General features: G+C 44.9%; 1 protein-coding gene across 1 annotated transcript; it reads right to left on the reverse strand.

The window, feature by feature from the left end:
* Positions 1-11,120: 11,120 nt before the first annotated feature.
* Positions 11,121-12,896, reverse strand: LOC134445572 (uncharacterized protein C17orf113-like). Its single transcript, XM_063194623.1, has one exon. It carries the CDS (start codon positions 12,894-12,896, stop codon positions 11,121-11,123), a length of 1,776 nt encoding a protein of 591 aa, XP_063050693.1.
* Positions 12,897-13,403: the final 507 nt, after the last annotated feature.

Consider the following 13,403-nt stretch of genomic DNA (forward strand, 5'->3'; position numbering starts at 1 on the left):
GTTTCTGTGTTTCTGTGGGCACTTGTTCATTGAATATGTGGAATATGAGAATGTTTACACAATTTCATATTTTTAAAAAAAGAGGCAGAATGATTATTTTTTGAGTGCTGTGTTGTGACTATGTCTACTGTAGCCTATGTATTTGTCTGTGATATATTATAAAATTAATAATTATTTTCTGAATGTTTATTGGAAATATTTGGATAATTGTGGACTTTCACCTACTGAGGGTAGTTCTGGAAAATAACTACTACTACACAAGTACTGTGTGTGTGTGTGCGCGCGTGTGTGTGTGTGTGTGTGTGTGTGTGTGTGTGTGTGTGTGTGTGTGTGTGTGTGTGTGTGTGTGTGTGTGTGTGTGTGTGTGTGTGTGTGTGTGTGTGTGTGCGTGCGTGCGTGCGTCTGTGTGTGTGTGTGTGTGTGTGTGCTTCATGTCATGCTGCTGAGTTTCCCCATCCCTATACTTTGAGCTCCCCAGCTGACTTTCACTGTCCTAGGTAAGCCGTGTGGTGCTAGATGCATTATTAATCTATTAATTACCCATTCATCATTTATTAAACCAGGTGGTGCTTTTGATATTTAAATCAGGTCGCATGCTGTTTGAAAAGAGAGTGGCCATATTTCCCCAACCGGTTCTCTCTCGGTTCATAGGGACACAGTGTTGGAACTCCAGTATTGAGAACAGAAGCCCACATGATAATACCTTCCTACTTGAATGGGTCTTTACATCTTGCTGAGTTGTATTTAAGAAATTAGTTTTGATGTAATATAGTTATGATTCAATGGATTGCATCGTGCATAAAATCCTTTTATGAATCTCCTTTTCCTAATGAGACTGATGTTATTGTTAAAGAGAATGTATTATTATACAAAACGCATGAATCTGCCTTCCATCCTCGAAACCAAAAACAATTATTTCAGACTTCAATCTACTTCGGGCAACAACTCTGGTCAAAAGTTACATGTGGGGAAGTCTGACAGCGGGACCGCGAAAGTGGTTTGGAGGGTTACTGTTCACTTGCTAATGGCTGATGTAAGCATTAGCTGACTAGGCACAGTAATTCATTAATTAACCTTTCAATCCCACCTTGGGGCGCTTTAAATCTGAACACATCAGCTATGAATATTATAAAACCACCATATAGACATCAACAATGCTAATTACCTTAGCATACCTTTTGAAGTCCAATATACATGAATTTTGTGGAAAAAGTGAAGTGGCCTCGAATGCACAAATAAATACATAAATACAGAAATAAGTAAATAAATAAGTAAATACGCACATACATACATACTACATACATTTTGTACATGAATAAAAAAACATTCTATCCGATAAGAGCCACCTACAGTTGGCAGCGGTCATATTTTGGGTGTGAATTCATTAACATGTGTAATGATTGCACGTCACTTCATCACACCACAAGCTCTAAAGGGGATATTTATTCATTCCCAGACAGTGTCTGCTGCCTATGTCAATGGTTCTTAACCCTGGGGGTGCGCCAGAGATTTTAGGGGGTGCACAGAATTTTGTTTGTCTTCAGGTTGTGGCCAAAATTTGCTAGCGAAAATTGTAATTAGGCCAAATCAAAACCAAATTAAAACTTGTTCTGGTCCCCACGAAAAGTCATTAAGGTATTGATTAATGTCTCAAGCAAGAATCATTGTAATTAATCACTTAAATCCTTTTTTAGTGCGTAGATACGCATAGAAGTTTGGGTTGGGGGCACAGGTATGGGGGTGCGTGGGGCCTATGTGATGTGATGTGAATCCAGACATATGCAATGCGCCAACCGTTTCAGTGTCCTGGGTGTCACCACACAGCAGCAGTCACCAATTGACATTTCTCTTCCTGCTACTCAAACACACACACACACGCACACGCACTCACTCACACACACACACACACACACACACACACAGACGCACTCACGCACACACGCACACACATACACACACACACACACAGACTCACTCATGCACGCACGCACGCACGCACACACACACACACACGCACGCACACACACACACACACAGAAGCATACACACGTACACATACATCTTTTCTTTCTCTAACTCACTCTGTCTTTCTCACTCCCCCCTCTATTAGTTCTATAGCCCTATATAGCCCACTGTTTCTTTCCCTGACCAACTTGTTTTCAGTTTCTTTTGTGGCACACGCACATACACACACACACACACACATACACGCACCCACGCACGCACGCACACACGCACACATACACACACGCACACACACACGCACACACACACACACAGCACTCTCAAACGTTGGCCACCGCCAGCCCCACTTTGCCTCACTCAGTGCAGTGTGCTCCCCGGTGCCAACGGAAGGGAGAGAAAGAGGCGGAGAGAGAGAGAGAGAGAGAGAGAGAGAGAGAGAGAGAGAGAGAGAGAGAGAGAGAGAGAGAGAGACGGAGAGGGGGATAGAGAGAGAGAGAGAGGCGGAGAGGGGGATAGAGAGAGAGAGAGGCGGAGAGAGAGAAAGAGAGAGAGAGAGAGGCGGACAGAGGGATAGAGAGGGAGAAAAAGGATAACAAATAAATAAATAATTCCAAGAAGAAGGCTGGCATGAAGCCAGTCAGCGCAGCAAGCCGTCGGTGCCAAGTTTGGCTCGTGCCCAGCCAGTGCCCACACAAACACTACACAACCGCTACCCTCGACAGCATTCTGCACCCAGGGAAGCCTGTCTGCCTTCTCCCCCACCAACTCTCTCTCTCTCTCTCTCTCTCTCTCTCTCTCTCTCTCTCTCTCTCTCTGCCAGATGGGCTTGTGGTTAGAGGGTTGAGAAAGTAGGAGAGAGAGAGAGAGAGAGAGAGAGAGAGAGAGAGAGAGAGAGAGAGAGAGAGAGAGAGAGAGAGAGAGAGAGAGAGAGAGAGAGAGAGTAGTTTTTGGCCCACACACACTACACTCTATCCCCACCACGGGTGGATCTAGCCATCTTGGGGCCCTAGGCAAAATATAAATATGGGGCCCTCAAAAGTCATTATATAGACATGGTATTATAGAGACATGTTTTGGTGCCATTTTAGTTTTATCTCATATGTATCGTCGTTTACTTTACGCCGGTGACAATGCCTGTTTTCCACTGCCGGTTTTCTGGTCGGCCTCCAGCTCGACACTGCGCGACTCGGCCACCACTTTTTGCTTCACGATTGAGCCGAAAAGCAAAAAGTGGCGTCCGAGTCACGGTGTGTTGAGCTGTAGGCCTACCAGAAAAGCGGCAGTGGAAAAGAGGCAAAAGTGACAGATTAAGATCCAGCCTATTTTTTTGTGTGTTTACCAGTACTGGTGTGACAGTTGGGGCCTTTATATGGAGGACATATTTGGTCGGGGGGCCCTTGGCAATCGCCTAAGTTTGCCTAATGGATAGTCCGCTTCTGATCCTCCACTACTCCTTCACTACCCCCAGGGAAACCGACAAGGGGAGAGAGGGGGCCCAGAATGGGTCCTCATTACATTCTTTTTTTTTTTTTTTTTTATTAGAAGAAAAGACGTAGTGGTACAAAGGATAACATGGACAAAAAGAAAAACACTAACAAAAAGCCAAAACAAACAGCAACAACCAACAAAAAGGAACAAGGACAATAATAATCAAACAAAACAACAACAACAACAACAACAACAACAACAACAACAAAAAATAATAATAATAATAAAATACAAAGCATACATACTCCATCAGAAAATATCTTAAATTAATCCACCTAACTTCTTAGTGGCCATAAACTAAGGAATATGCTCATTACATTCTTATGTATTGGGTTGGGGGGAGGGACCCTTTTAGATTACTCTGTCAGCTTTGGCTCCCAAAATCCGGGAAAATTCCCATATTTTAAGCCAAATTCCGGGAAATTTTCTAAAGGCCAAATTTTGACAGTCAACGGGATGACAGAGAGGGATCAGACGGTGCGTTCTATCTGCCTTTCACAATAGCGCTTGTGCAAAGTCCTGTCTAAAGTCCCTCAGAACACGTTTTACAGCATGGAAAAACAATGTAATGAAAACAAAACAATGCAATGAGCGCAATCAGTTTCTTCTTGTTGTTTTGTTGCATAAGTTGTCTGTTCAAGGGGCCCTTTTAGATTACTCTGTCCTGGGTCAGCGGCCCTGACAACCCCAATCACCAGTCTCCTCCACCATGCAGAGAGAGATAGAGAGAGAGAGATATTTCAGAGGGGGAGAGAGAGAGACAAGTGGAGAGTACAGTAGAGAGATAAAGAGGCAGTAAGTTAGAGAGAGAGAGAGAGAGAGGTAGAGAGAGAGAGAGAGATGGGGATATCTTTCTGCGAGTGCCTTAAGTCGGGCTTACACTGTGCGACTTTTTGTCCAATTTTGCCACAATCTGTCACTTGCATGACTTGGCCGATTCCTTGCTCAATCATGAGTCTCGCATCATGTAGTGTACATGTGGTAACGACAAGCGATTTCACCTCACGATCGTGCAATCGTAGGGTCACAAGAAAATCAAAACGCTTTGAACACCCAGTCGTCCCTCATGAGTAAATCACACAGTTAAAGCAGTGCTGCGACCCGATTTGACACTACACATGCACAAATTGACAGGGTAGCGCGATTCGCTCTTGAGCGCTTCCTCATCTCCACATAAGGTGCACATGTTCCCTCCTCGTTTTTGTCATCTGCAGTCCCTAAACAAGCCTGTCGTGCCGCACAGTGTGAGCATTCTGCTCGCATCTGACCGTCTGCTCGTACAACTTGAGTCGTGAGATGTTAACTTTTAAATCATGAAATTCCCTTGTGCAGTGTAAGCAGGATCTTAATATCCCATGACTGAAAATGCCCGCCTTTACTTGACCACTTGCAGAATTCAACAACACTGGAGGCTGAATAGAGAGATGAGAGGGTTTGGGGTAAAGATTAAAGATGTGGATATGTTTTATTCATTTATTCAACAACAACAAAACAGTTTTACTACATTCTCTGAAGATGACAAGTGCTACATTGCGGATCCAGCTTTCATGACTATGTTGCAGATTTGTTTTAATTAACAGATGATTATTATTACGCACGCTTAGTTCAGAGTAACATTATTAAAACTAATGATTGCTATACAGTAGGATACAGTATGGATAATAAGGATAGATAGAGCTAAGTAAAACTACACTTATAGCTCAGTATTATCACGTGGAATGTTTATTTTCTGAATGTTTATAGGAAATATTTTCTATAAACAGATTTTCACCTATTGAGGGTGGTTCTGAAAAGTAACTACTACTATACAAGCACTGGGTGTGTGTGTGTGTGTGTGTGTGTGTGTGTGTGTGTGTGTGTGTGTGTGTGTGTGTGTGTGTGTGTGTGTGTGTGTGTGTGTGTGTGTGTGTGTGTGTGTGTGTGTGTGTGTGTGTGTGTGCGCGCGCGCGCACGTGTGTGTGTGTGTGTGTGTGTGTGTGTGTGTGTGTGTGTGTGTGTGTGTGTGTGTGCGCGCGTGCGTCCCATTACGCGATATGCTCACACTCTCTTTGCTTTCACTTCCATATCTTTCTGGGTCTGTCTCTGTCTCTGTCTCTGTCTCTGTCTCTGTCTCTGTCTCTTTCTCTTTCTCTTTCTGTCTCTGTCTCTGTCTCTGTATCTCTCTCTCTCTCTCTCTCTCTCTCTCTCTCTCTCTCTCTCTCTCTCTCTCTCTCTCTCTCTCTCTCTCTCTCTCTCCATCCATCCACCCCCCCTCTCTCAAGTGAGGTCCTGCACTAGGCTCTGGTCAGGGCAGCTCTTGTCCAATCAGCCATCCTTTCATCTCCTCCACATCAGGACCAGATGGGGTTTAGTGATGCTCTTTTATTCTATTGATGCTGCTGTTGCTGTAGTGATGCCCTCTGCTGTAAATCACACCCTGGGGGCAGAGTCACCCTCAGAAGGGGATATGGGAGTGTGTGTGTGTGTGTGTGTGTGTGTGTGTGTGTGTGTGTGTGTGTGTGTGTGTGTGTGTGTGTGTGTGTGTGTGTGTGTGTGTGTGTGTGTGTGTGTGTGTGTGCGTGTGTGTGTGTTTGCGTGTGTGCATGTGTCCTTGTGTCTTTTTTCTCTTTACGTAATGTTATAAAGAAGATTTTTGATAGCAGTCCGAAAAAAAAAAATTGTACAAATGAGGTGGATTCTGCTAACGATAACAAGATGTTCTTTTTCTCATTGCTCATTAACAGAGGTCGAAGCCAGTATCTAGGCTTACTAACTACACAGACACACACACAACCACACAAAGATACAGATACAGTCTCCATTTTTCACTTATGCAGCTTTTCCTTTTTTAATGCTAAATGGAACGCCTCTCCATACATATCGTTAAATTACATGGCTTGGCTGATCATATCTCATTGGAAAAAAGATACAGCGAATGGTAGAATGTATTACTGTCAATGAGCGCACCGCATTAGGAAAACACAATAAATCTCCATAAGGGCTGTCTAATTGGAGACAGTACCGTATGCTTGCTCATGCCCTTTCGACATAGTGCCCACATTCACTGCGCTCAGCAGTTGCTAATTCCTAGTTACTAATGTCTTTAGGTTACGTTAGGTTAGGGTAAGGGTCATGTAAGGTTAGAGGTACGGATTCCTCATTCAGTCTTATTTACATCATGAAGCTGAAGAGCATCACATTTTTTTGTGCACATTTGGACCTGTGAGATATCTCTGTTTGTCTGCAAGATTGTGTGTGCTTGCGTGTGTGTATTGAGTCCACTTTACTCCTTGCAACTGAAGCGCTAGCTATTCTAAGGCTGGCAGCCATATTCCTGTTCCTGCTTTGGCTCTGTGCTTTCCTTAGCTACGTATAGAGCATGGCCTTGTTGTTAGAAATGCCTTTCTTTCTTTCTTTCTTTCTTTCTTTCTTTCTTTCTTTCTTTCTTTCTTTCTTTCTTTGTCTGTCTATACATTTTCCGTCTTTCTTTTTGTCTTGCTATTGCTCTCGTTTTTTCTGTTTCTGGTACCCTCCCCTCCACATAAGGTATATCTGTATATATCTATTTGACTCTCAGATTCTCAGTCTGCATGTACTACACATATATCTTTGGCTCTATATCTGTCTTTGTATCCTCCCTTATATCTTTTTTTCTGTCTGGCTTCCAAGTACTTTTAAGTAGGGATAAAACTAAATCTGTTTATGTGTCCCTGATATGCAAGCACTGTTTCCCTTCAACTGGGGATGTTCAATAATGCTGTTATCTCCAGATACACCCCCCCCCCCCCCCACACACACACACACACACACACATGTCTTGTCTATTACTGTAAGACTTTTTCTTACTTTGTACAAGAAATTTAGCAATACTGCAGCACTTTGTCTTCCCCATACCACCCTCTCTCCATCACCTCTCAAGTCAAGTAGGTTTTTATTGTCAATTTCTTTACATGCACTGGTCATACAAAGAATTTGAAATTACATTTCTTGCTTTCCCATACAGACAGACTAATCTAGGTAAGGACATAGACAGTATAGACATAGACAGTACTTATACATGGACTTAAGACAGTATGGACATAGACAGTGCTCATACAGACATTTAAAGTGCAAGACTGGACAACAGAAGACTTGTAGAGGACATACATTAAGAGGTATTGTTGTGCTTTTGTGCTTTTCCTAAAAAAGTCCTTTATAGCGTTCTGACATGGTAATAGTAGCATTTTGAAGAAAAATAAATATTAAAAAGGTCTGTCAAGTACACCATCACCTCTCTCCATCACCTCTCTCCATCACCTCTCTCCATCACCTCTCTCCATCTCCTCTCTCCATCACCCCTCTCCATCACCTCTCTCCATCTCCTCTCTCCATCACCTCTCTCCATCACCTCTCTCCATCTCCTCTCTCCATCACCTCTCTCCATCACCTCTCTCCATCACCCCTCTCCATCACCTCTCTCCATCTCCTCTCTCCATCTCCTCTCTCCATCACCTCTCTCCATCACCTCTCTCCATCACCTCTCTCCATCACCCCTCTCCATCACCTCTCTCCATCTCCTCTCTCCATCTCCTCTCTCACTCTTCATACATACCACCCTCTCTCCATCACCTCTCTCCATCACCTCTCTCCATCACCTCTCTCCATCTCCTCTCTCTATCACCTCTCTCCATCACCTCTCTCACTCTTCATACATACCACCCTCTCTCCATCACCTCTCTCCATCACCTCTCTCCATCACCTCTCTCCATCACCTCTCCCCATCACCTCTCTCCATCACCTCTCCCCATCACCTCTCTCCATCACCTCTCTCCATCACCTCTCTCCATCACCTCTCTCCATCTCCTCTCTCCATCACCTCTCTCCATCACCTCTCTCACTCTCCTCTCTCCATCTCCTCTCTCCATCACCTCTCTCCATCTCCTCTCTCCATCTCCTCTCTCCATCTCCTCTCTCCATCTCCTCTCTCCATCACCTCTCTCCATCACCTCTCTCCATCACCTCTCTCCATCACCTCTCTCCATCTCCTCTCTCCATCTCCTCTCTCCATCTCCTCTCTCCATCACCTCTCTCCATCTCCTCTCTCCATCACCTCTCTCCATCACCTCTCTCCATCACCTCTCTCCATCACCTCTCTCTATCACCTCTCTCCATCACCTCTCTCACTCTTCATACATACCACCCTCTCTCCATCACCTCTCTCCATCACCTCTCTCCATCACCTCTCTCCATCTCCTCTCTCCATCTCCTCTCTCCATCACCTCTCTCCATCACCTCTCTCCATCTCCTCTCTCCATCTCCTCTCTCCATCACCTCTCTCCATCACCTCTCTCCATCACCTCTCTCCATCACCTCTCTCCATCACCTCTCTCACTCTTCATATGTGTTCTCTAGCACTCGCTCATTTGAGCTTGTTCTTCTCATCTTGAGCTTTTTTTCTGATGACAAGCAAGAAGAGATTTACCTTTAATCTTTTCCTCTTCTTCTTCTAAACTTTTTCCAATTTGTGCTTAATCCTCTTCTTATTCTTGGAACATTTTACAAAATGTATTAAAATAAATGATTTACCAGAGAGTACAGCATGTGCGCTAGTCGCGTCCAATGGCCTGTCGAGTAGGTAGGCTATGGTATTTCTCCTAATGAGATATCCTCTTGCGTCAACGTTGCTTTTGGTTGTGTGTGTGTGTGTGTGTGTGTGTGTGTGTGTGTGTGTGTGTGTGTGTGTGTGTGTGTGTGTGTGTGTGTGTGTGTGTGTGTGTGTGTGTGTGTGTGTGTGTGTGTGTGTGTGTGTGTGTGTGTGTGTGTGTGTGGTGGGGGGTGGGGAGGAGTGAGGTTATTGGTCTTGAAAGCAGAAAGTGAAATTTGATCAAATCAGAAACGGATGAAAAAAATGAAATATAATTAGATGGAAAACATGAAAGAGTAACCAAAAGAAAAATACACAACAGTAATATGCACTTTAACGTAGGCCTTTTTTCCAATGAGAAATAGGCATGTTAAGATGAATTTAAAGAAAGCAGAAAAAAACTGTGGAACAAAAGTAGAAAAGAGAATAGAAAGAGAGAGAAACAGAGGAACTATGTTTAGTTCAAATGAAAGCCAGAATGGTGTAGCCTTTTTCAACTACCTTCTAAGACCCCCCTTCAAAAAAGGGATATTTTACAAAGAAAAAAAGATTAAAAAAAAAAAAAAAGATCCCTCCACCTCCAGCTTACAGTATTCACATCGTGAGTGATCATCAGCTGCTATGAACAGAGCAGAGACACCAGAAGTTTTAGCAAAATTATACGACTGAAGACAAAGATGAAAGACTGGGGGAGGTTGTCTATGTGACCTTCTCTTACCATTGTATCCTGTCATTACTGACTCACATACAGAGGCGAACTTTCCATTAGGCAAACCTAGGCAATTGCCTAGGGCCCCGGCCAACTCTGCCCTCCATAGGGGCCCTAACTGTCACACCTTTGTAGATCAAGGCCCCAACGACGCCCCCGACCAGATGGCCCACCACTGGGATGCACCACCAGCTGTTGCCTGCCCTACAGAAGACAAAAGGAGATGTTCAAGCAGGGCCGGCGCCACGGGGGGGCATTGGAGGGCATTGCCCCCCCAGCCAAGCTGCTGTGCCCCCCCAGGTCTTATTCACCTAAACATGCTGATATGGTCATTAATATGCAACAAATTAGTATTTTTTTCTGAATACAGTAAATATAAAGTATAAGATAAAATTCCACATTTGCTTACCACCATAGCCCTAATAAACAAATAAATGAATAGGCTACACTATATAGACATTGTCAGTAGACCTAAATGTGAAATAATAAGTGAACAGTGATCCTTTGAAATAATGGGATTGTCCTAGCCTGATAAACCAGACTAAATGTGGATGTCTAATTTAGTCTGGCCTCGATGCATAATAAATCCGAAGATTGTTGATGAGAACAACCTTCCCTCAAAACCCTGCCCGCTTTGATTCAAAACACATCTTTGCGTTGTAATTGGTTTGCCAGATTCATGGCATTCTGGCTTCATTGAATCATTATGCGAGGCCAGACCCACCCGTAGACAAAACATTTTGCCGTCCAGCGGGTGGCGCTGGTTCACCAGGCTAGGATTGTCCCATATTTAGAAACAAAAGTACTGTTCCGTAGAGCTGAAACTGAGCCCACAATTTGGTTAAAATGCAGGAAATTGCATCTAAGAAATACTAAATGTTCTGGGGGAGGACCCCCATTATCTCTGTCAAGTAAACAAAGATGAAACACTAAAATATATTATGTCTATATCAGAGGTTGCGCTAGACTTTTTCCTTGTCCGTCATTTTGACGGACAGGGTCGTAAAAAATCCGTCATTGTCCATTATTATTTGTCATTTTATTTTAACATTAAATATGCATAGGCTTATGCTTTAATGTTTAGGCCTATATTTAATAGCCTCACTTGTTTTTATGTATTGACTTATTTTCATTAAAAATAATAATCCACAGAACAAGCGTGTTTTAATAATAATAATTAATAATTTATTTATGCATTTTCTTTGACGGTCAGAACTCGATTTCCGCATTGCCGCTGTTGTGCCTTAACATAGAACTATGGGCATTTTTTTTTCTGAACGAAGACAATTAATGAAAACAATCAAACAGTCCACTTAGAATTCTTGAAGTAGGCCTATTCCGCTGTAGGCGGACAGCTCAAACTTTTCTCCTTGCTCGCATGGACTTGAACAGTGCGCTCGCTTGCGTGTAATCGAACGCATCAATGGATACAGCAGCCGAGGCGATTGTCATGAGACGCTGCGTCTTTGCCTCCGACAGGCGACTTCTCGTGGCGGTTTTAATGTTATTTTGAAGGCTGAATCCGCGCTCAGCAGCAACACTGGACACTGGGATAACCAGCGCCACTTCAGCCAACGCTCTGAAATCCGGAAACATTTCCCCTAGCGAAGTGATGAGCAGCCGACAGGAGCCCCTGAACGAGAGATTACCCGACCCTGCCAGCACTCTTTTCATCGGGAGAAAATCCCTCTCCATGCGGTCATTCTCAATCAGTGGTGCAGCTGCACCCCGCGGTGACCCGTAGTGGTCACAGACGCGCTCCAATGCCTCTAGCCCGTGAGTCTTTAACGCGCTGTCAGCTGTGGGGTAGCGCGAGGCGTTGAGCACGGTGTCGAGATCTGCGATGATTCCTAGATGATCTTCGGGGAATCTTTTTTGGATTGACTTTGTGATCTCTGCCAGGTATTGGGAGCGCAGATTGGAAAAGGCCCGAGCATCTGGGTGCGTGAGTGTGATGCCACAGAATTTGCCGTCCTGTGACGCCTCTTTAAACTTTCTCTCTGCCACACCTGGCTCACTTGACAGGTCATCCAGGCTGGCAAGCGTCATGTTGACCACTGGCTGAATGGAGGAGATGTTAACGTCCTCTTTCTGAAAGGTGAGGTTCATCCTGTTGACTACAGATAGCACGTCAGCGAGGAGGTGTGTTAGGGCAGGGAATGTGTACTTCAGGAGCTGCCTCCGCAGACCCCTCGCTACCGGACAGTCTCTCGCGGCTTCCTCCTCCTCCAGCTCCAGCACCACAGCAGCCCAGTTTGCCCGCATACCCTTGACAGCCCTCTCCAAAGACAGCCAGCGCGTAGCAGATGGCTGCTTAAGACTCAGCAAGTCGTGCTCGTCCATGTCTTTTTGGAGTTCATTCAGCCTATGTGTTCGGATGGGAGAGTTTTTGTAGTAGGTGTAAACGCTGTTTAGGGTGGTCACATAAGCATCAATCTCACGCACAGCCTTCGATGCGTCTCGGGCTGCCAGTGCCGTCCTGTGCGCACCACAGTGGAAGTTCACGAGGTAGGGACAGTCATTATGGCGCAGCTGTTGTGCAACTCCGGCTTTTCGTCCCACCATCACATTCGCGCCATCACTTCCCAACCCAACAACCCGAGACATCGCCACACCACGGCCAGAAAGCACATCTTTTATCTTCGCCGAGATGCATTCGGCGTTGCCAGAGGGTATGGCATAGTTGCCCAAGAACACCGTTTCTGGCTCCCCATTCAGTTGTAGTGTTAAGTAAGTTATTAGCGTCTTTTCAACAGTGATGTTAGTGGTTTCGTCCACAATCACCCCGACATATCTACTTTTTGCGATGCGGTCATCGATGGCAGAGGTTACGGTAGCCGCAATCGCTTCCTCCATTTGAGTGACTGTGTCATGATGGGTGTATGTGTGTGCACTGTTCAAGTTTGGACACCCAGCAGACTGCAAGAGATGGACCAGTTTGGGATACTGGTGGCTAGGTGTGTTTGTGTTGGCCATGTGTAACACAACCTTAAGCTGGGTTTTTAGTGCCTCGTTGCAGGCAACCTGGGATTTCTCTACATGCTTCTCCATCTGCACACTCTGATTGGCCACAGCGCAGGATTCAATGTGGCTGTGGCTGCTTTTGTGGTCATTGAGGGCCGATTTCTGCATTGTCGTGCAGCCCTTAACAAAGCCATTGTTCGCTTTCGCTCTCCTGCAGATGTCACAGAACATTTTGCCTCCTTCTGCCCTCAGCCAAGTAAACTCCCTCTCCCACTGCACTCTGTACTCCCTTCTGACCTCCTTCACGCCTGTTGCCTTCCCATTCGCAGCCGGTGCCGCTGACAGAATAGCCGTTACTGCAGGCCCCCCTTCTTCATCATCCTCCAGCACATCACTCCCTCTCTTCTCTCCTCTCTCAAGGCCACCGGAGCTGGGCTTTTTAAAGAATCCCTTAACACTTAGCTGACGTGACATCTTGCTACACAGAATCGTCGAAACAGTTTTTTTAGGGAATGATCGTAATGCTGATCGTAACTAACTTGTGATGCTATGCTCTATACGGAATAGACAACGAATGCACGATCGATGAAAGAGATGACCGATCATTAACGGCTAATCAATAGCTAATTAATATGCACGAGAACGCCACCAACAGGTCGGGCGTGAAGGCTACCG

The sequence above is a fragment of the Engraulis encrasicolus genome, chromosome 1, assembly GCF_034702125.1.
Source record: "Engraulis encrasicolus isolate BLACKSEA-1 chromosome 1, IST_EnEncr_1.0, whole genome shotgun sequence".
Classification (NCBI taxonomy): Eukaryota; Metazoa; Chordata; class Actinopteri; order Clupeiformes; family Engraulidae; genus Engraulis; species Engraulis encrasicolus.